The 23,265-nt window shown below is 43.8% G+C and overlaps 1 protein-coding gene across 4 annotated transcripts; it reads right to left on the bottom strand.

Annotated features, from left to right (window-relative positions):
• Positions 1-253: 253 nt before the first annotated feature.
• LOC6589347 lies at positions 254-18,732 on the bottom strand. Of its 4 annotated transcripts, none has more exons than XM_002015286.2 (11): positions 18,343-18,732; positions 16,001-17,077; positions 13,900-13,926; positions 7,399-7,535; positions 5,515-5,922; positions 5,163-5,438; positions 4,461-4,988; positions 4,273-4,356; positions 1,879-2,091; positions 1,273-1,677; positions 254-1,098 (listed from the first exon to the last, which is right to left on the bottom strand). In XM_002015286.2, exons 2-11 carry the CDS (start codon positions 16,888-16,890, stop codon positions 965-967), a joined length of 3,102 nt encoding a protein of 1,033 aa, XP_002015322.1. In that variant the 5' UTR covers positions 16,891-17,077; positions 18,343-18,732; the 3' UTR covers positions 254-964. The 4 variants fall into 4 exon arrangements, with proteins under 4 accessions (XP_002015322.1, XP_026844799.1, XP_026844800.1 ...); XM_026988998.1 differs by having other exon boundaries at positions 7,399-7,529; XM_026988999.1 differs by lacking the exon at positions 13,900-13,926.
• Between the last annotated feature and the right edge of the window lie 4,533 nt (positions 18,733-23,265).

Below are 23,265 nucleotides of genomic sequence, written 5' to 3'. Positions count from 1 at the left end.
ATATACTATATATAGGGTGTATATATAATAGCATATGAAGCGTTTAAATAGTTTTTAATTTCCATTCTTTTTTTTATATATATATATTTTTTTATCTCAATTTTTTCGTATTTTGTAACATATTTTTGAATGACGGGCATACAAGTGGTTTTTGTTTTTTGTTTTTGTTTTTGTTTAGCGTTTATTATTATTTTGTTTCATTAATATTTATCATTAGATATATGTATAATATGAATTATTGTTTAGTGCCTAGGCAAGTGAAATACTTGAAGTTAATTTTGTATTAGACGCTATCCTTTTTTTAGTACTTATTACGGGCTTAATGCACTTCTGCGCTAGGCTAGTGAATAAATTAAAATCTTAGCTTTAAAAAATGTACTCGTACGTCGTAAATTAAATCATTTAAAACACTAAAAAGCGGCTCGTAAAATGTACCATATCTAAGTATATTGTATCTTTAGGTTTCACATACACAGACACATACATACATACATATACATACATATATATGCAATTACATGTGGTATATAATCATACTCAAATTGAAGCTATATCGTAGTGTGTTTATAAGCAATGCTAAAAATGGTATTCCTTCTGTTTTTCGGGGGGGCGTTCTGAAGGATGGGGGGGGGATGCTAAATGCTAGGTCTATGCCAACTTCAAATGCTTTCCGAACATCAAAAGTCTTTCGTATCTGCTTTCTATATACAACTGGGGATTATTTGATCTAAGCGGAAGTTCTCTATATACGATCTATATACAAAATGGCCGCTCCAACGTTTGCAACGTTCAAAATTCTCAATTTCTACTTCATTACTCTTAGGTTTGATATTTACAAATGTATCTCCACCTCCCACTCAAGAGCAGCCGCCGCCTGGATTGCACTCTGAGATCATGTATGTCGTCCTTGCCACGTGCCACCCGGAGCTTCGCTTACCTCGCCTGGACTCGGTTGGGTCGGGGATTAGTTGGCACTGCCGAAGAGCACCGAGTTCTTGTAGTAGGCCGTCGGACGCTCTGAGAGCGGACTCTTGACATCCCGCTCGGCGTTGGCGGCACGCGTTTTGCGCTCCATTTCCAGCTCTTGGGCTAGAGATTCTGCAAGGGACACAAAAAGCAGAAGAAAAGGGAAAGGTTAAGGGTCATCTGGATATTAATATAACCTACTAAAGATCCCCCTCAATCCCTCTAAGATTCCGCCACATTCTGGTCTCTCCAGAGACTAATTTCCCTCAAATATACATAGAGAAATTTTGGCCTTCAGAAACTCACCGGAATAGTTCTGCCAGAAGGCCCCCGTGGCCATCAGATCGATGCCCGGATAGCTCCACGGACCCTTGCCGTTGCTGGCAGCGGCCGCTGCTGCCGCCGCCGCTGCTGCGGCCAGGCTACCCTCAGCCGCAGCGGCTGCGGCGGCCACGGCAGCAGCGCTGGGAGGCCGTTCGTCCCGCTCGCGACTGCCGCAGCGCGGCTCGTCCTCGGGGCCGGAGCTGGCGCGGGGCTGGCGCTCCATGGATCCCTCGTGGTCGGAGTGCGGCTCGCGCTTGAAGTGGGTGGGGGACTCGGAGCAGGCTGCGACTGCAGTGGAGGCCGTGACATGGCCGGTCACATCACAGGAGGAGGAGCTGAGGGACTTGTCAGACTTTTCGCTGCCGCCGCGACTGCCGCCGTCGTTGTCTATGGGGGAAGAGGGAAAGCAGAGGGCGCTGTGTTGGTTAGAAAAGCGTAGGGCGCAGGGTGTGGAGCGGGGGAAGCAGTTTGGGGATTGGGGGTGGTGTGGTGTGGGGCCAGAGAGAGCAGTGGCAGTGGGTGTGGGAGTGGGAGTGGGTGGGGGTCTGTTAGCCATGCGTTGTGCTTGTCCTTGCCCCTGCCACTTACCTTTGAGCGCCTCGACGCCGTCGCGGCTATTGCTGCTGCTGTTGTGGCACTTCACGTCGCTGACGCTGCTGCCGCCGCACACCTCCGCGTCGCTGCAGGCGCCACCGCCATTCCCATTGGCACTCGAGCTGCTAATCTTGGGGCCGCCACCGAGCTGCTGCTGGTAGCGAATGCGGATCTTGCGCTCTCGTCGGAAGCGCTTTTGGTACAGCACTGCAAGAAAAGAAAACACGAAATTGATTCGAAGGATTAGTACAAATAATAAAGCCTCGTTCCAAAGCGTAACCCAAAACCCAAGCCCACTCCAAGAGCCATCTTTGAGGACTGAGAACCTCTAAATTCCTTCCATGGAAATGGCAAAAAGAGCACAAGACAGAACAGAGCCCATAAACCGAATCATCGTTAGATCGTGATGTTGATCTCGAGAACTGTTGCTGGTAACTGGTAATTTGATCGATTCAATCGTTTCCCTGGGTTTCCCTGGCTTGTTGCCCCGTGCCCGTGTCCGTGCCCGTGCCAATTCAACTGCGCATCCGGCCGTGTGTGTGGGCGCAATTATGCTTATTGATCCCGACTTGCAATCATTCCAGATCGCGAGTTATAGAAACGAAAAACGAAAAACAGCAAAGACTCGACCTGATCGTCGATGTCGATCGATGCAGTGAAGCGTGGTGACAGCCGTTTTGAGGGTGGAGCCACAGCCACAGCCACAGCCACAGCCACGATCAGTGCCCACAAGCAGAGCAGATCAAGCAGAGCCACATCAAAACTATGTTTCAGGCATATTGAATTTCACCGAGGATCGAATCAGATCGCCTCGGAATGGAATGATGTGGAGTTCATGGCATGGCATCGAGAGCACCCACGCGGCTCTCCAGAGTCGCTCCCATTGCAAATGGCCAATTGTTGGTGCCCATGTTCCAGCCAGATGTTTATCGCCGGCGTTATTATTAGTTGCAATTAGATGTCTATGTGCCTGTGTGGCATTTTGCATAGTTGCATGCAATTTTCATTTCGGAGTCGAGTCGAGTCGACTTTACTTTGGTTTCGTTTCGTTTCGTTTCGTTTGCTGATTTATGCGCTGCCTTTTTTCCACTATTCCAAGTGCATAATTTTCTCTGGTCTCTGGTGGGGCAGTACACACAAAGTAACACAGGGACAGAGAGAGACAGAGAGAGAGAGACAGAGAGAGAGAGAGAGGCACTGAGTTATAGCCTGGTCGGTCAGTCGGTGGGCAATTATACTCGTGCTTTTTGCCCTGGTTCCTTCCCTTTGTAATTCTAAAGTTTTTGGGTGGAGCTCTGTGTTTTTTTGGTTGTTTCAATGGCGGCTTCCAAATTTGAGGGTTGTCCATGATTTAAGCTACTTCAGGGGTCGGTCGGGGGCCATTCTATCGCCTGATATATAGATCAATTTGTGGCACACATGTGGTTAATGGCTAAACGATCGAGTACTAGGACAGTAATTGGTGTATTACCAAATAGAGTACCGAATTTCTAGCTAATCGATTTATAAACATATCGATTGGCAGCCCTGCTCTGGAGCTTTTTCTTGCATAATTGGCTCAATGGTTACCCCCCGTTCTATCTGGCTTTCAATTAGGCTTAGTTCTTCCCCATCGTCGCCGCCACCCCTTGACAAACCCTGACAACCCTTTTAAGGTCTTTCGAGAACAACAACCAATTAAAAGATTTCTCTGGCTCTCAGCTCTCAGCTCTCAACTTTCTGCCTGTAATCGAAGGCAACTCAGATTCCACATTCTTAAGCCCGGAGCCAGGACCAATGACTCCCCTTTCGTCATCGTCATCGTCGTCTTGCCACGTCTTGCTACTTTTTGCCAATCATTCGAGTGTAACTAAATAATGAAATGATATTAAATTCATTTGAATTGTGATTTCTGTTGAAAAAGGCCCCGAAGACAAGGACAGAACGCCACGGAACGGCGGCAGCCTGAGCCTTAAAACCCTTTTTTGCAGCAGCAGCAGCCTGGCGACGACCACCACAGCGCCAAGGGGAGTGGCAGTGGGGGCAGCGGCTGTGGAAACGGGGCAGACAGTCGGCATATCAGGTGTCATTGTCATTTGAGTCAGTTTGCATTAAGCGCGCACGATTGGAATTGGCATAGGCACAGAGCAGAGCAGAGCTCCAGAGCTCCACAGCGCACTCTGGCAACTAAATGTGGATCTGTGGACACTGTCAAGGCTGATTGGCTCCACAAACTAGGGATGGATCATCAAATGCCTCTCGACTAGGGTATGCAGAATTTTAAGGCGAAATCGCCAACAAGTTTAAGGCAATGTATTTTCAATCACTCCAGCGTTCTTTTGGAAATAATCACCCTCTAGAACGCTTTGTCTATTCCCAGCTTTCCCACTTCTTTCGCCCCAAACTCACCTCTCAATTTCCTTTCATCAACCAGTTGTCTCTCCAGCGAATCTTTCACCTCACGCTCTCGCAGAACATCCATCTTGAGCTCAGCTACAAGGGAAAGAAACAAGACCAGGAAAGAGGATTAGTTAAGGTCAGCTTCGGCACGACCGCAGACCACAGCCAGCACTTTCCATATTGCCGCCTCAACTCACCTTTTTCGTAGCTGATTTGACGCTCTTGCTGGCGGGCATTATCGGCTGCCACCTTGAGCAGGCTCTGGATATTCCGCAGCAGCGTCTCCGTGGAGCTAGCGGGCACAGCGGCGTGGGCATCGATGCCGAGGGGACCCAGGGCCAGGCCGCCGGCCAGGGCTGCTGCAGCGGTGGCATCGTTAGCCGCCATCAGCGCCTCGTTGGGGGTGAGGGCGCCACCGCCCACGGCGCCAGGCGGACCATTGACCACAGCAGCACCTGCCCCATTGGCCACCGCAGCGGCTGCCGCCAGCTGCGAGTAGTTGAGGGCGCGCTGATGTTGCAGGGCGGCGGCAGCGGCTGCCTCCGCAGAAGGGGAGCCGCGTTGCGGCACCACACCGAGGTGGTGCACGGCTGCCGCCGCTGCTGCCTGATGGTGGTGCGAGGCGGCTGCTGCATGCTGGTGCAGGTGCGCTGCTGCCGCGGCTGCTGCTGCGGCGGCGGCCGCCGAACCCGTGGACAGATTATCACGTTCCGTGTCACTCAAATCTGGCAGAAGAGATGGATACCGAGATGGAGATGTAGATGGAGATGGAGAAAGAGAACACACAGAGTCATTCACTCAGTCAGTCAGTCGGCTGTCATTGTTATCGGTTATCGCTTATCGCGCGTGTCACATATCGCATGTGGCACATCGCCGTCGCTTGTGCAAAGTCTACTCACCCTCATCGTCTTTGGCCAGGCAGCGTTCATCGGCTTCGGATTGATTCTCGTCGCTCAGGTTCTCCTCCTCCTCCTCGTCGTCCTCCACGCCGATGATGCCACCGCCAACGCCGCCACTGCGACTGCCCTCGTCCACGCTGCGCGATCCCCTTGCGGATCCTGCCACCGAGTGGCAGTCGCTACGCTCGCTGCCGGCATCACAGTTGCTGCCACCATGATCGGTGTTGCCGCCGGATTTGCTTAGATTTAACACCGGACTCTGGCGCGTGGGGGAGCCTATGGAAAGGGGGGGAAACCATATGGATTGGGAATTAGCTAATGGAACTGATGGCTTAGTCCTGGCTATACTCACAATTCCTTGAACTGAGATCCCTGGGCTTCACATCGCCCACTATGACATGACCCACGCGATCCACAACGGCGCCACTGACGCCCATCACCTGCTGCCGCTCGTCCGTTCGCTCCTCCCGCAAACGCTCCAAATGCTTGACAATATCCTCGTAGGCAGCTCGGCAATTCTCCCAGATCCCAGAGCGGGCAAGCGCATCCATATTGGCAGCCGACATGCCGGCATTCTGGGCGGCGGCCTTCAGCATTTGGCTCTCGGGACGAGCATGCAGGCCATGCGGAGGCATGCCAGGAGACATCAGAGCCGCCGCCCCAGGATGATGGGCATTCATTTGCATAAAGGCCATGTGATTGATGGGCGGCGGATTGTAGCCATTAGCCAGCAGTGGCGACTTCTCCAATCGATTCATATCTGTAAAGCGCGAGAGAGAGAGAGAGCAAAGGGAATTAAGGAATGCATTTTAGAAGGTTTCTTCGCCATCTCTCTAGACCATCTCTTGAAATTAATCAATATTTAGTAGCTCCCTGGGTAAATTGTTTAATTTACAAATGCATTCAATGTGTTCTGTCGCTCCTCAACAATATTTGCCTTTCATTTTGATGGCTCGCCCAGCAGACACCTGTTCCAGTCCATGATGTCTATGCAGATAGCCGCACAGGTATTGCTATATACGATATATATATATACCTATATATAGCATGTATATTGTCTGAGCGGCCAGACTAAACACAACAGCTAAAAACACACACGCCAACCTCCTCCATTCACAGCGCCATACTCTTTTGTTGCTTCTGGGTGTGTGGGTGTGTGGGTGCGTGTATATATGTATATGTATATGATGGCTTGACAATTTAGTATGCCATTAAATGCTTGAACATTTAGTAAATTGCTTAATTTAATAGAAAATGCGGAATGCAATTAAAACTTTGGTGAAAAACTCTTTCTTTCATTTTTTTCTCTCCACAAAATGCAATTAAACCCTGGGTCCGGTCCAACGAAAGTGCAGTTAACAAATTTATATATTCTACAACAGTTGTTGTTGTATTTTATATTAATAATGCAATATCACTCAAGAATCAACGCCCCATAATTCACTCAAAGAACCTTTTCTTTAAGGCCGCCTGATGACGAGGCATAAAAACTTTTTTCTCAAGTTAGGATCGGTTTTTTTTTTTTTTGGTACAGAAGGCGCCGGCGGCACATCGTTCTGAAGAAAAAGAAAATGAGATTTCTTTCGATTTGGCCTTTCAAGTAGTATCTTTCAATATTGTGCGTCTCGGACACATTAATAGAAAGGGGCGTGGACCCAGTTGTCAGGCTCTCGAAAGCCATAGAGAAATACGAGTATGTACGAGTATGTAAAAAGGAAAGAGAAAAAAAAATCAATTAAATGCGAGTCCGCGTGTACTTATCATAATTACAGATACAGATACAACACGATACACATTCAATTCGAAAATTTCAGCTGAATGCGATTTCCTGTACAAATCATACGGCAGTCCGCATTGGAATTTGACTTGATTGCTGTTTGCTGTTTGCCGTTTGGCTGCCATTTATCTGTGTTCCCGCTCTCTGGGAACGTGGTACTTCGAGGCCCAGTGTATCTGTATCTGCTGCTTTTCGTTTGGCAGCTGTAAGTAGTAATCATCGAGCCACACAAATCACAAATGGCGGCAGCAGAGAGCCAGGCCCGAAAGCAAGTTTTTTGGCCAATCTCGAAATGATTTCATTACCATTCGAATGCGAATTCGTGGCGCTCCCGGCCATGCCACTCAATTGTGAGAGAGTCTCCTCTTCCCCAATTGGCAAGTGGGGAAAATATCGTAAGCAGGGTTTATGGGAAAGCAGATTCTTCGGCATCTCTTCACTTCACTTCACTTCACTTACCACTAATATGGCCATTCTCGTAAGCATAGTCGCCGTTGTCCAGGCGGTGCTTCTTCAGCTGCGGATGCTGGGATAGATGGCTGGGCGGCAGGGAGAGACCCACGGGTCCTCGTTTGGGCGGTCTACCCGGTCTGGAACTGCGGAATTGCAGAGAGTTACTGTTGGGTTGAAAGTAATGGACAATTTTCTTGGTATCAGTACAAAAAAAAACCAAATGCCTTAGCACATTGATCATAGTTCAGCAAAGATGTTGTTATTATGGGAATGGGTGTAGATCTGGTATTACGAATGCTGAATGCAGTGTGCTATTGCATTTCCAAATGAAATATACACGTATATAAGTAGATATATCAATAACTTGAGAGGTTTTAAAGTACAAACGAAACAAAAATTCAAAGACCAAAAAAGAGTACTACTCGTACATGATTTAATTAAATTATATGGCGATTCAGTGAATAAATCCATAAACATGAAAGCAACAAAGCGTCCTGGGAGTCCATAAAACGAGTCTACAATATTTTATAATTCCTTGACTTGTATCTCTGACTGATTGCTTAACTTTTCCAAAGAATCTCGCGCGTCTTCGAATCTATTACCAAGTCATATTTCTGCCGCTCCCACAACACTCTTGGCCATGCGAATTTTAGGCTTCTCCGACACACACTCGTTCCCTAATTAAGCTTTGAGCAACTCTGCGGAGCACCCCCGTTGACTTGGGACAAATAAAAAGGCCAAAACGAGAGGTAAAGAAACGTGCTACCATTTTAATTATCGGCCATAAAAAAATGTACAACCAAAAAGCAGCAACAAAAATAATAAAGAGCCCGGGCCACAAAGAGCGTACAAAAAAAAAAAAGAAAAAAAAGAGTTCAACTATTTTTCTAGTAATTTATGCCCGCAATTGCTGCTATTTGTATATAAAATATTTAAATAAGTCTTGGGCAAATACTTGACGCAGGTTAAGCTAAATAGTTAACCGAAAAGGCATAAACAACTTGGCGCAGCGGGTGGAAATTATGACAAACAAGAGATAAAACCCCACCCATCCACCGAGAGAAAGAAACTTAAACTGCAGCAAATACTACGAGAGGGGAGAGCCAAGACTTGGGCAAATAGAGCGATCCCGGGGCCCCAGCTGGCCCAAGCCAGATGAAGGGGGGGCAGCACTTCCAGATGGCTGCTGGCAATTAAATTATGGAATCTTCATTCAATGTTTGTCGGGGGTAAACAGGTGCCCCCCCGTTGCACGGAGGCAGAGTCAGAGGCAGAGGCAGAGGCAGAGTCAGAGCCAAAGACAAAGGCAAATAAACACGGGTAGCACAAAGATCGTACAAGTATGGCGAAACGATGAACCATACGATACTATACGATACGATGCGATAGCATTTGTAATTGTGCGTACACTGGATAACGAATCGGCAAATATTTGCAGTTACATATTTCCACAATAAATATTTGTGGCGGGATTTTAATTGTGCTCCTTTAAACGTTTAATGACAAACAAACTTCTGAATTGTTGTCTTAGCCCCTCGCCGCGGGTCGTGTAAAGAGGCGCCCCACAGAATGAATCATTCCACAAGATTCTCTCTCGGTTCAGCGAAAGTGTTTTTTGGGATCTAATCGGAAGGCCGCTCTGTTCCAGTCGGTGACGTGCAAAAAAAAAACATTGAAGATGTTGATGGATTTATTATGAAATGTGGGTTGGGGCAGGCACTTTCATTGGAAAGTTTTGGGGTTGCTGGGCCGCTGACATGTTTGTCCTGTCCTGCAAATTCGGGGCCTTCGTTGGAATATGTCATTCGGATAGGGTTCGGATAAGCTTGGACAAACAGTTTTGCGGAATTTGCGTAACAGTCGTAACACAGAGAATGATGACGTGAGAGAAGGGATAACTACGGATAACTTTGGATAAATCCGGATAAATAGTTACAACCATTTTCAGATCAATTAGATTACAACTAACATTAAATTGAGTCTAATTTAGTAATAATCTAATTATCCAAACGGATAAGCCCGAACAAGCCTGCAAAATACCTCGAATGCATGGCATCCAGAGGCACCAAATCCCACTGCCACTTGGCTAATTTATGCCGCACTGTTGTTGTCACTCGCCACAAATGTCATTTGTCATTTTTCATTTCTTCGCGTTCGGCGAGGCAAACGTTTAGTCAGGAATAAACAACAATTTGTCAAAATAGTCGCTTTGGCCACAACCAAGTGGCAAGCAAATGAGCGAAAAGGAGATGAAAACCATTCGCGTAGCGTACAACCGGTTCAGAGGCTCAGACTTGCCACAAACCCAGCAACAACAAACCTGAACCTGTTTGCAGCTGTGAGCAGTCGAACTCGAGACGAACGTCCCCTCGTAGTGGTACTCGAACTCGCACTCGTACTCATATATTTCAATAATCAAGGGATAGCTGAGTTGTTAATTATTGACTTGCGGCAGGGGCTTGAGCAACAGCCGCCAAAATATGCGCCAAACTGTGCTAACTGTGCCACTCAAATGGGGCAGGATCGACAGCGGCACAAGTTGCATAAATCCAACGCACGGATAGCTCCAACTCCGGCGGGAAAGGCGACTCGGCGCTCTCTGAGGTTAACCCACTGCCCCAGGGGTACCTATCCGGAGACACCTCCGGTTGGACTCCCGAGCCCGGCTGCTACGGCTGCTAAGGCTGCAAATTGGCAAATCAATTATATTTATGGCCAAGTTGCCACCTTGTGGCTAGGGAGCGTGTTTGCCAGCAACTAAATCAATGCGATTGACCGATCGCCCGACCGACAATTAAAACTTGCCCGCCACACAATTTCCATATTCGCAATTACGCGTTTGAATGAGTGCTCCGGCAGAATTTTAATTGAATTTATAGCTTCAAATTGATTCGCGCCTGGCAATCCTCTGCCATTTGTCTATAAGCCGCTTTCGAGGCGACACAACCGACAACAATTTCTCAGAAAGAAGCCTTCGCCTTCGTCTTGGTCTTGGTCTTCCTGTGCTCCGCTTGAAGTGGGCTCGAATTTCTTTCAGTTAACAATAAATGTTATTGGAATTTGCATTTACGCAAACCAGACAACGTTGCCAACATCGCTGTGTGCCTCAGCCTGTGCCTGTGCCACAGCCTGGTCAACTTTTGTGTTCATTGTTAAATGACATGCAAATGTACAAATGACATGGCATTCGCCCGAGACAGAGACCGAGACCGATTGCCAGAGGGCCCGGCCCGAGCCGGGGATACGACCCAAAGTTATCTCCAATGCTAATTGTGGGGTTTGGACTCCGCTCCGGGAACTGCGGCCTGCGCCGCTTCACCAAATGATAAACCACATAGCGGAATAGAAATTCTCAACTATTACAGATTGTCCCAAACAATTGCCATTGCAAATTACTATACTAAGAGTATTGGCATTAGAAATGGCAATGGGAAATGGCAAATGGCGGTAAGAGTAGTGATTGAAATGTAATACATCGAAAGATGTGAACTAAGGGTTATAACAGCATATTACTCGTACTTATCCAAACCTTATAAACATCAAAATTTCAGTTCCATTCAACAAGCAGGAACCTCCTTAAACCCACGAAATTTCTTTCAAGTTTCCAAAATTATTCACATTTTTTTCCCCACTAATTCACACTAGCATGAAATATAGTTCTTCTAGTGTTTTTTTTTTCCCAGTGAAATATTCAAAGCCAGTTTATATGCTAATTACCAATTTTGGGTGGCCTTCTTTCTTGGCAAAGTTTTCCATATAATTTTCTTTGCCGCGGCCCCTGGACCAACCTCAGAAGTACGTGTATTTATTTTAGTATATATATTAATGCAGATTTCTTGGCTTTGCCGTTGGTTTTCCACACTCACTTGAATTTTCAATTGGCGTGCTAATAACTCATTTAGTTCGCAACAAAAAAACTAATACAAAGCAACAACAAAAAAATAGTTACAAACATGCCACACCAACAATGGGTTTGAGAGCCACTCAAGACTGACTGCCTCCACGGCACTCGTACAGCTCCTCCTCCTCCTGCTCTTCCTCCCTGAAGCTGGATCTCATGATGATGAGAGAATATACAGACATATATGCTACAATATACAATATACTCGTATATGAATGCTGGGTGCAGTTTTGTCTTGGAGTGGGGCTCTCTGTAATTATTTTACAAATAAATTGAACTATTGTTGCTACATTTAGATTGAACAGAAGCCCCTTCAGCAGCAACAATGTTGCTTTTGTTTTTCGGTTACACTCAATTAATTCGGATTTTGCAAAATGCAAAACTCACACCTCAACCAAAAAGATATGCAAAATTACTCTCGAATTATTTTAGAAATTTAATATAATTAATTTTTTGTTTTTTTTTTTCCTCCGCCTATTTCCTTGCAACATTTTTTTTGTGTTTTTGACAGCCTGAGGAGTCGATTCGAGTCGTTGATCTGTGGAGTGGAGTTGATCTCTTGATTGTCAGTCAGTCATTTGTGATTAGACATTCGACAGTCGACGGTCGACAGTAGACATTCGGCGGGTATTGTTGTTGCTGGATGGCATAAATTACAGTCTGTCTGTCTGTCTGTATAACAAAAGCCATGCATATGAAATTCATATTATAAATCATTGTGCTGTCGTAATTTGTGTTAAGTTATTTGTAATCAATTTTAATACCCCCCACCTCTGCCTCCATCTATTCGAGAGATTTATGAGAAAATTCCTATTTATTCTGCCATTTTGTTTGATTTTGATTTGGGTTTTTTCGTAAATGCATATTAAAATGGTAATTTTTTTAAAGCTTAAAACTTTCTTTTAAAGAACTTAATTTCCATCACTCCATATATATTTTTGTTTCATTATTTTCCCATAACTTTCCTTTAGATGCCCTTTTTTTCTATACTTCCATCTGCTTAAAGAATACCATCCTTCATTCTTGTGTCAAATAACCTTCTTTTAGCTACCATTTATTCCCACTAACTATCGCAAAACTATTCACCAATATCATCTCCGTGCTCCCCACGACTCTCCCACTTATTCGCTCTAACAAATTTAACAACAAATTAAACCCAAATGAAGTCAAATCAATCAATTGGTTTTCAATTCATTTTTTTGCAAAACATTTTTCCACTTGGCCCGAGCAATTTGCATAGTTGTGGTCTCTAAGCTGCTCGGAACGGAGACGGTGGTTGGCGGGGGGGTTTAGTCCAATTTAGTGGAAAGGTGTGCCCACCAGCCCAGTCACAACACGTTGTTGTTGCAGTTGTTGCTGTTTCTGTGGCTCATTGGAGTTACCTTCAAGAGTTACCTTTTCGGTCTTTGGTCGATGCCGCTCGCGAAGCCTAAACGTCGTTTTAGCCAGCCCCGTGGTGGCATGGGTATGGGCTCGGATCGCGACTGTCAACTGTGATCAAAATCAATTGTTTGCCATTTGCCGAAACCAAATTGACTGAACCAAAGAGAACCACTCACACACAAATGCTGACAGAATTATTTTTATGGCCAACACACACACACACACACACACGCAAACACACATGAAATGTCAGTGTCAATAATTTTTGTAATTATGAGCACATTAGAAAAAAAAACAAAGAACTATAGTATATATATATCTAAAAATGATTATTGGGGTGGGCTGCCATATGAGAAGCCCCCAACAAAGGCAAACAAATATAATAAAAAATTATTGCAACGTAAGTTTTTCGATTTCGAACAAAAAGGAGAATAAAAACATTGGATTGGGAGCTCAAGAGTGTTTTAGAGTGAAAAAAGTTGAGAATTTTGATTAGCTCCAAGTAAAACCCAAAATTATAAAATTAGAAAAATTTATAATTAATTTTTTTATTATTTTCTTTGCTTAAACTGAAGGTTTAGTGTGTTTTCCGTCAGTTTTTTTTTTGGTTCAGTTCGGTTTCGATTCTTTGGGTTTCCATTAGGATTATGATTTTTAAGATCGAGTTTAAAGTTTAAATTTGTTACAGCTTTAGTTTGGACCGCTTTTCAGATCTGTTCTCAGTTGTTCAAACTAAAAGTTCAAGTTAAAAATGATCAAATTACTCCCAGACGGTATTGGATTTCCTGTCTCCCCGAGGTTTCGACCATAGATTATCTTTCAGAACCGTTTCAATCGCTTTATCTGCGTATAAAAAATCCAATCCCCTCACCTGTTCGCTCTACTGTTAACACCGTTATAACCGTAATTCCCAAAAATGAAACCCAAAAATTCTTATCGGATAAACCCTTTTTTCATGCTCTATTTCTTGTTTAACCCTCAAATATCCTTGCTACTTCCGCATTTTCGCGGCTCGCCCAATTTCCGTTTCGAGTTTAATTAATTTAATAAACAAATTCTTTTCGCTCTAAAAACTCTCAAGTGTAGGAAAAAAAAACGATGCAATCGATGCGTTTCTTTCTTCCAAAAACGAAAAAAAACCAAAAAATATTAAAAAAAAAAAGAGTAAAAGGAGGAGGAGAGAAATTATTGCCATAGTTTTTTTATTATACTTGTGTGTTTACCTCTCTGGTGGCTTGATCGATAGGCATCTGCAATTAAAAAGAGAAGAGAAAGAGACAAGTGAGGCAAAATTTGTTAAACGTTGTGTGTGTGTAAGCTTTAAACAACAAAAGTAAAAAACGAGTGAAACTCCGAATAAAACAGAGGAGTTTGTTCCCCGAAAACAATGTAACTCACAGGAGTGGACGCGCTGAGAGGGGAGTTTTCATTGATGGATGGAATGGATGATGCATCCACGTTTTGGCGGGCAAGCGGGTGTGAAAATGCACACGCCTTAACCCCCGACAGCCCCATCAAACAATTTGTAATTATCCCCCCTCGGGAAAGAGGGAGAGAGAGAGGGAGCAGAAGAGGGCTATACGACTCCTATATCGACTGCCAACTGCCTTTAGCGGTTGCAGTTTTCCCCCTTTTTTCCTTTTTGTTTTCGGGCCTCTTTTTTTCACCCGTTTCAGTTTCCTCAACTTGTTTCAATTTAGCGCAAAAGTTTTTCAACCTAATAATAGGTTTAACCGCATTTTTAACTGTTCCCCATGTTCGGCTCGGTCCGGTCCGGTTCGGTGAGGTCTGCCATGTACTCGCCTCCTGGCTGTGGGTCTCTCCGTTCATCCTCTAGCCAAAGCGCATGTGCACGTTGGAGCACACTCCATGTGTTCGGTGTGTTTCCTTCCCCTGACAGCCGCGTTTCCATAATTAACTAGATGGTTTTTCATTGAATGCAATGTGGTCGAACAGTCGACCAGTCGACCTGCCGGCCGGTTGGTCGTCCTACCAATGCGAGTACGCGTATATGCCTGTGGAAGGGTTCTACTCCAACAGTAAACAAACGCAGGACTCAGCACCACCAAAAAACACAAAAAAAAAAACAATATAAAGGGATATTGGAATACAAGGTTGTAATCTTTTGGCTCTTGATGTCTCAATGTTGGGTCTCTCTTGGGTGGGTTACTGTTTAAAAAAGCCCTTCGTCATTACTTTAATGAAATGGACAACAGAAGACCACATTCAATTTCCAGAAAATATTGCACTGTGATCGGAAAAAAGATTCACAGTGCGGATAATTATATTTCTTCTCTTCATCTTCTCTTAAGTGCCAAAGATTTTCTTTAAAATAATGTGAAACAAATCATGGATTTTTAGGAGATCTTCGCATTTTTCAGAAGAATCTTCTGCGTTTCTTCCACTTGATTGGACTTGCCTTAAGTCATATTCAAAGTTCTGTAAAGCCTAGATTGTTGATTGATTCCTGCAGAAATAGGTGAAAATATTTTTGGGGACCCACCTTCTACAAGTATTTTTTCCCTGCAGCAAAACCAGTAGCTTTGGTTCTTAGGAGCTCCTGTCTTCTGTACAGAACCAACTCCAAGTACCAGGCCAGACCCCACCACTAGCTGAACCCACTCAATAATTACAATTACATGAACAACAACAAAAAGGCAAAACAAAAAAAAAACGAGTACGAGTACGAGTACGAGTAAAACCTATTTCTCTGCTTTGTGCTTGTCGTTTTTTCCACTCGAACGGAAATGCGCTGACAGGGCACCGCACACGTCGTGCACAGAACAACAACAACAACAGGGAGCGGGGAAAACTTGCACAAACTGGAAAAACTGTTTCACCAACTATTGTTAGAATCGCTCAAAAGAATTACGCAGCTTTTGGGATAGTTAGCAAGCGAGGGTGCAGTGCAGTGCCTACGAATGGGGATTGCGATTGGGTCTTGAAGGGGAGGTCCTTGGAGTTACGTTTGCATTGCGTATTTCCGCCAAATGTCATCGGAAAATGAGGGGAAAAGCGAAACGAAAGTTTTTTGATTGCTTGTGTTAATCGATATCGATGCACAAACTATTTGCATTTGGCCGAAAGGGGGGCAGAGAATCGGCTGCACACGTTGAGTGCGTAAGTTGGCTAAAGCGGAAACAGGAAATGAGAAAATTTTGCAGAGCAAACCCCGAGCTGGAAATGCAACTAGGCACTGGGAATACACTCAACAAAATGAGGCGCTAAAAACACGAAATGAAGAACCCCTTAACTCATAAGATATCAAATCAAAAGATGGAGATTTGAATAACTGTCGAATTTGATCTCTCAGTGCATTCGTACCTGGCTGTGGTGCAGTCCCTGTAGAGCACATCAAAGTCCTTGCAGCTGAGCAACTTGCAGCGATTGACGCCCGGCTGGATGGCCCCCAGACCGCGGAGTATTCGCACCTGCTCCACATTGCACACCAAGGGCACAATATCCAGGCGCTTCAGCTTCGTGTAGACCGTGTGCAGGCCACCCACCAGGTGCTTGAGGAAGAGCTCGAAGGCCTGCGGCAGGCAGAGCATTGTCTCGTTGCTGATGATGAAGGCGGCCACCTTCTGGCCGCGGTACTCCACCAGCTTGCACTCGTTGGCGCTCGGATCGGAGGTGGAGATGGGCGGCGGCGAGTTGTACGATCGCGGCGGCACATGGTGATGGGCGGCAGCCATCAGCTCCAGCGGCGAGGCATGGTGCATCATCTGCAGCGAGTTGAGCAGACCGAGCGAGTGCGGTGGCAGGCCGTGCGGCATTCTCGGCGGCAGTCCAGCGGGCAAGCCATTGCCCGTGGGCATGCCACCAGCTCCCACATGCGGCGGGGGACTCAGCTGATGGTGTTGCTGCTGTTGCTGTTGTTGCTGCTGCTGCTGCTGTTGCTGTTGCATTTGGGCCATCATCGAGTGATTCAGGGAGCTGACGGGACTCACGGCGCTGGGATGGCGACTCGGCGAGCTGGCCGGCGAGCAGCTGGAGCCACGTCCCGTATGAGAGCTTCGACCATTGGGTCGATCATCGTTGGCTCCTCGAGAGCTGTTGCTGCCGTCGCGGCCGTTCTGTTGCTGTTGCTGCTGCTGTTGTTGCTGCTGTTGCTGTTGTTGCTGCTGCTGTTGGGCGGCGGCTGCTGCTGCTGCTGCCGCGGCGGCGGCCTGCTGCTGCTGTTGATGGTGCATCAACATGGCTGTGGTGTTCATATTGCTGGTGAGGATTGGTATGATGTTGCTGCTGCAATTGTGAATGTTGCAGGTAAGATTGTTGGGGACGATGCAGCTTAAGTTGTTGTGGATGTTGCCGTTGTTGTTGAAGTTTCTGATTTGATTGTTGTTGAACGTTGTTGAATAGTGGTTAAACGTTGCTGGATGGTTGTTGCTTAAGTTGATCCTGTAATTATTGGGGATTGTTGTTGAATTGGTATGGATTGTTGTTGAATTGTTGTTGTTGAACGTCGTTGAGTTGTTGTTATTGATTTCTGTATTACTGTTAGTGTTCTTTTCACTTTGTTCACTTGTCACAGAATCCATACTTCATCATGGCCGACACTTTTGTTGTTTGTTATTTTGAGAGCGGCTTTATTAACCGATTTATGTTTCGTTTTTCTGCCCTTTTGTTTTAATTACTCTCTAATTTGTAATTTTTTTTTCTTTAGTATACTACAAAAAAATAATAATAAATAAGAATTCAAACACAGAGATGGAGACAGAGAGAGATAAATAATTAATGAACTTTTAATTGATTTTTAATTATTTATTAGAGACTTTTTTATGTAAATTCTAATGGAGATTCTCTATTGGTTTAGTGTTCTGTTTTCCATATCCGTGTTCGATTGGAAATTAGATTCTAAATCGTGGTTCTGAGAACTGCGTTTTAGGCATACTTTTGTATCGAAACTTATATTTGTCAGATTTCTGGAATAATTAAACGTTGAAAACATTTCGAAATAATCGCTAGAAGAATTTGACTATTTCTCAAAAATACTTGTTTATATTTCCTCGCATTTTTTATGGAATAAATATGGGATTTATTCAAACAAACTTTACCCAGTATTTTTCTAGGAAATTTTGGGCTCTTTAGCGGAATTTTTTGGATATTGGTTGAGGAATTAAAATATATTCATAATTTACTATATCTATAAAAGAAAGTTCTTGGCCCCCGCTAGACTTTTAGAAGTGGTTTTCATTCGTTGAAAGTTCTAGCCGATCAGAGCATTTGTATATATCTTTTCGATTGTGAAAAGCCTGTGCCCATCGGATACAACAGAATATTTGAACCTGATTAAATTGAGTTTCGAGCTCTTGGACCAGTAAGCACTGGTTTAAGCCTCATAAACAATATGTTTTGAGCCCTTTGCAGCGTCTAGATTCTGTATTTAAAACCTATATCTTTATTTTGTTGGAAAAGTTTGAGTATCTAGTGGAATTTTAATAATTTTTGATATGATAATATTTGATATATATAACAAAGGTCTCTCCCATCTTTAACTATCATTTTGCTACTGTCATTCCGATAAAGTAGTACCACAACATTGGCTAGTTCCTATGACATTCTGTTGCACAAAGATCTAACTTCTATATTTGATTTCATTTGCATAATTCTACTACTTTGATTGCGATGAACCTGATCTAATAATGAACTAATAAGTAATTTACCTTAATTGTGTCTGAACAATTTGAATATTACATAAAACACTCCAACACAAAACACTCACAACGCGCACTTGGTTTGGGTGAGATTTAGAATTAAAATTTTGGTTTCAGCCATTTCGTTGGATAGACATTTGAATATTTTGGTCGAATATTTGAATATAGATTTGGTGAATGAATGAATGCGATTCGATTCGATTCGATTGTTGTTGGGGACCCCGTGTGTCCGTGTCCGTGTACGTGTCCGTTGACGACTCCCGACTCCGTGTACCGTACCGACGGCGTGTCACTGAGATTGTGAGACGTTGCCACTGATTGCGCTGGGGCTTCGCTTCCCCAAACGAAATGCCGACGACTGCGAGAAATCAACGAAAAACGAATTGCATTCGAATGGGAATCGTCACCCACACACAGATGCACACATACACTCGCACACACGCGTCGCGACTGAGAGGGAGATGGAGCGAGTGGCGGCAGAACGACGGAGAGAGAGAGAAAGCGAGAGAGCAGCAGCAGAATTCGAGTGTTATTTTTTTAACCCACCCACGGCTGCTGTCCTACGTTCCACCGTTATGTACTAGTACTACTACCTCCAAGAGCAGAGGAGAAATGCGCGCGCAAAAATTTTATTGCATTATTGCATTACCTTCGTCTGCGAATGACAAATTCGTAATGAAAGGCGAACCAAATGTGTTTCGTTTCGTATCGTTTCAGCAGCGGCAGCAGGCAGGCAGCAGGCAGGCAGCAGGCAGCAGCAGCAGCACTGCTATCTGTGTGTACGTGTCTGTGCATCTGTGTGCGTGTCTGTATCTGCGATTGTGCAAAACCAGAATACGAATACGAATACGAATATGAATACGAATACGAAAACGAGATACGAATGTTTGTTGCACGTTTTGAATTGCCCCGCACACACCCATACATATGGAAAAGGGGAGTGGTATAAGCGATTGATATGCTGCCACTTGCTACCCTCCCTTTCTCATACACTGTTTGAGAGTGTGCTCGTGTGTGTGTGTGTGAGTGTGTGCGAGAGCAACCCCGAAAAGTAGAATGACAAACGTAATAAAAAGACAAACACACAAATGAAACACAGAAGTCGTTTCGAAGGAGCAAGGACGTTCCACTCTCTCTCTCTCTCTCTCTCTCTCTGTCGCATACATTGAACTGCCTCTCTTTCACACTTGTTCTCGCTGTGCTCTTCCTCGCTCTTTCTCTCACTCTGCTGCTCTGCCAGCGTCGTCGTCGTCTATAGTTACATTTATTTTATTTATTTTTTCAATTCGTTTGTTTGGCTCTGGCTCTGGTTCTGTTTCTGTTCTCTGTTTCTCTGCCTCTCTTCTGTTCCGCACACACATTCGTTCATATATTCATTTCATTTGTGTGTTTCGTTTCCATTTCGTTTCGTTTTCGTGGCCCTGATGCTATCTCGCTTGCGCGCCCTCCACGCTGGCAGCCATCACCGCACTCTCTCGCTCTCACTCGCCAGCTCAGGTGGGCTGCAACCAATAAACATGAGTGAGCAGCATATTTGCATAGTGTGGGTGAGGGAGTGAGAGAGGGAGATCTGTACGTGTCTCTCACTCACTCCAATGGCCGACAGCGCCGCCTTATATAAACAAATGACAATTGTTTTGGCATTTTCTGTTGCTTTTCCTTCGTTCTTTTTCTTGGGGCGCCAGCTATGGAAGCCTCCCGCCCCATTTTCCACAAAGTAAATTAAAATAAATGCAATGCATTTTCCAAAAGGATGTTTCGGGTCGGCCCCGTTCCTGCTTCGGGTTTCCGAGAGTTTGCGCAGCTGCTTTTGCATTTTATTTTATTTTTCTTTTGTTTTCTTGTTGTTTTTTTTTTGTTGCTGCCCTGCAGCGAATTTTCTTATTGGAAAAGCATTTTAATTTCAATTAAAAAAGTAAATGACAAACTTTTTCGTTACCATCACCTACCGCACCCTTCCACCCGCCCACCCTTCCGCCATCCATCAACGAATTAAACTTTTGCCACCGAGTGAGACAGCAACAGCTGTGCTTTCTCTCTTCTACTCTCTCTCTATGTACGAGTTCCTCCTCTCTCTCCAGCGTTTTTTATGCCGTTTGTGGTTGTCAACCGTTTTTCCGTTTCCCATTCGTTTCGTATTCCTCTCGTTTATTTGTATATTTCTTTGCTGGATTTCGGTTCTTTCCTTCTTTTGTTGTTGTTTTTGTTGGAGCTTGTGCTGTTCTTCCGATTCAGAGGAGTGCGGCAATACTTCTGGGTGACACTGCTCGCACTTGCTGGGGGTGGGGTGCTGATGGGGGACTTGGCCTGGGGGCGTTCGTTTTTCGGATGCTTATAAATAGGATTGCAAGTGCCTTGTCTCGCACCTTTGCCACGTGTGTGGGTGGATATATCTGTGTCCGTGAGTGTCAGTGTGTGTGTGTGTGTGTGTGTTGGAGTCGTGGAGTGTATCTGGGTGTGTGTGTGCATATACAATGTATTACTGGATGTCCCGTTAATGCGATGGGTGTGTTCGTTTCGTTTCGTTCTGTCGCTCATTTCTCATTTTTCTATTATTTGTCTTGTTCGTTTTTTCCTTCTGCGTTTCTTTTGACGATTTCCATTCCATCCCCAACCAATCGGAATTCGTTGTTCTCTCCATTTGTTTTCAGAGAGTTGCACATGTATGGGTATCGTCTATATATATTTATATATATATACGTATGTTTATGTATATGAATATGTCTTTGTACATAATGGTTTTATATATGTATGGAATGTATGGATTTTTCTTTTTACAATCGTTTTGGGTTCTGTTCTGTTCTTTCTCTGCATTTCATTCTTTCTCTCTTTTTGATGGTGCAATATTGATGACAGCGCAAATTTGATAATAAATTGATTGTAAATATGAAATTCCAAGACATTTACTTGAAATATTCGACTATATCGATTGGAGGGATTATTGAATAGATCATATACATACGTACACATATGGTGTGTACAAATTTATCTTTGGATTTATTTTCCTTGGCTTAATTTTCTTCAGGCAGAGTACTATAGGTGTTATTATATATTATTTATATTACCTTAATAGCATTAAGTTATTGTAATATTGATAAATTAAAATAAAAACGCAAATAGAAAAGATCAACTTACAAAGTTATCCTTCATCTTCCATCTGCAATTTCTCGATACTAAATCACTTAAAAAATCAAAAGATTCTCCTATAAGCGCCATTACGGTTACAAATTAAATTTGTTTGCTTTGAATTGGTCCATATTATTTTCTTGTTACCGGATTCCAAAGAACGTGTCAATATTTGCCCGGGAATAATTCAGATTTGAAAAAGCGCGCCCATATGATGGCATTCGTTAAAAAGCGGAATTATGTCGTTAGCCCGTAAATCTACATTCTGATGTAGTAGGGATGTAGATACTATGTAGATTAAGAGCGAGCCACCTATGACTCGTATTTAAATGCCGGTTCGTCGCCAGGTGTCTCTCAGGGTATTTGCAGTTTTAAAACCATATTTCTGAAACTGTACCATCAGTTTGAAAGCCACAGCAATGATCCTTTCCTCTGCTTTCTATTGTGCCAGTTTTGATTCCATTCAACATCTGCGGCTGGCTTGCTGCACGGCTTCTTCTGGCCGGATGACTATCAAAAGCAGGAAAAGCATAAGTTCAAATTTCTAAACAATCTAGAAGTACAAATAGAGCAACTAATACTTTCCAGTAGTACTGCCCGATTCCTCGTTATCTGAAAGAATGAATGGAAGAATGTCAGGATATCTATACCATGACTGAAAGTTTCACGGACTTTACCCGGTTTTATAATGATCAATACTGTATATTGTATGTCTACGAGTAACTTTTACGCACTAACCGATTTAGCATTCATTTTAATTACTTATTTAATTGCTCAATTTAGAATGGTACTTATTGATCAGCAAGTATCGATTGCATGTTTTCCCAAAAAAGCTTGCGATATGGCATTAGTTTTCGTTGGACCATCAAAACCTTAACATGTGCGCTAAGCAGAACTGGATTCAGGTTTTAGTGATCCTTTATTTGCTCACTGAAGTATGTACCAGCAACACAACATATCATATAATGATCGTTTAATCAGTGGAAATATTTACAAGATCACGTCCAAATTTGAGTTTACCAACCTCAAATGCAATTGTGTGGATAAGGAATTCTGTGCTGTGGAACAATGTAATCTGAAGTCAATAAATCGGACCTACAAATATCTATCCGTAAAAGTGAACTTACTACAACCCATCACCAATGCAAAGGTGCGAATACTCTATTATCAACAACATATATATTTCCCAATATACATATACGAATATTTATGTATATTTTAGATTAATTGTGTGATGTTCAAACGCTTCAGTGGTTACAAGCCGTTCCTCTACAATTTCACGGTTGATGGATGCAAATTCATGAAAAATGGTAGGGGTAATCCCGTCGCAAATTACTTTTTTGGCTTTCTTGGAAACAGCACTAATTTTAGCCACCCATGTCCCTACAATGTGAGTTTTTGATCCTTCCAGCACGTTTATACTCTATATTTATAATCCCCATTTACGTTCAGGGCTATATTTTTGTCGATAAGCTGCCTACCAGCATTATCAATCATCAAGCAACAGCTATATTGCCCTTTCCGGAAGGTGACTACCTTGTGGAATTCCATTGGTTTATAAGCGGCATCTATCGAGCTGTCTTCAAAGTCTATGGAACACTATCCTAAACAGTCAATGGGTTTTTAAAATATATATATTTGTATATTTGAAATTGTATTAGCCAAATTCGATGTAACAAATCAATCTCAAGCGTCCGAAGTGCCCTTAATTTTTAGAGCCCCAAATTGCAGCCACGGTTTTTACCATCCATAGACCTATTTACGAGTACATATGAAGTAATGGAACTACCAATTTGTTAGACATGA

Source organism: Drosophila persimilis, unplaced genomic scaffold (assembly GCF_003286085.1).
Source record: "Drosophila persimilis strain 14011-0111.01,24,50 unplaced genomic scaffold, DperRS2 tig00000191-arrow-pilon, whole genome shotgun sequence".
In the NCBI taxonomy this organism is placed as follows: domain Eukaryota; kingdom Metazoa; phylum Arthropoda; class Insecta; order Diptera; family Drosophilidae; genus Drosophila; species Drosophila persimilis.
This window is presented reverse-complemented; position numbering and strand designations above follow the sequence as displayed.

Coding starts and splice junctions, on each gene's coding strand:
- LOC6589347 (XM_026988997.1), bottom strand. CDS start 16,890: ATGAACACCACAGCCATGTTGATGCACCATCAACAGCAGCAGCAGGCC. Junction 4,357..4,460: donor TCAAATCAGCTACGAAAAAG/GTGAGTTGAGGC, acceptor TTTCCCTTGTAG/CTGAGCTCAAGATGGATGTT. Junction 1,678..1,878: donor CGGCGTCGAGGCGCTCAAAG/GTAAGTGGCAGG, acceptor CTTCCCCCATAG/ACAACGACGGCGGCAGTCGC.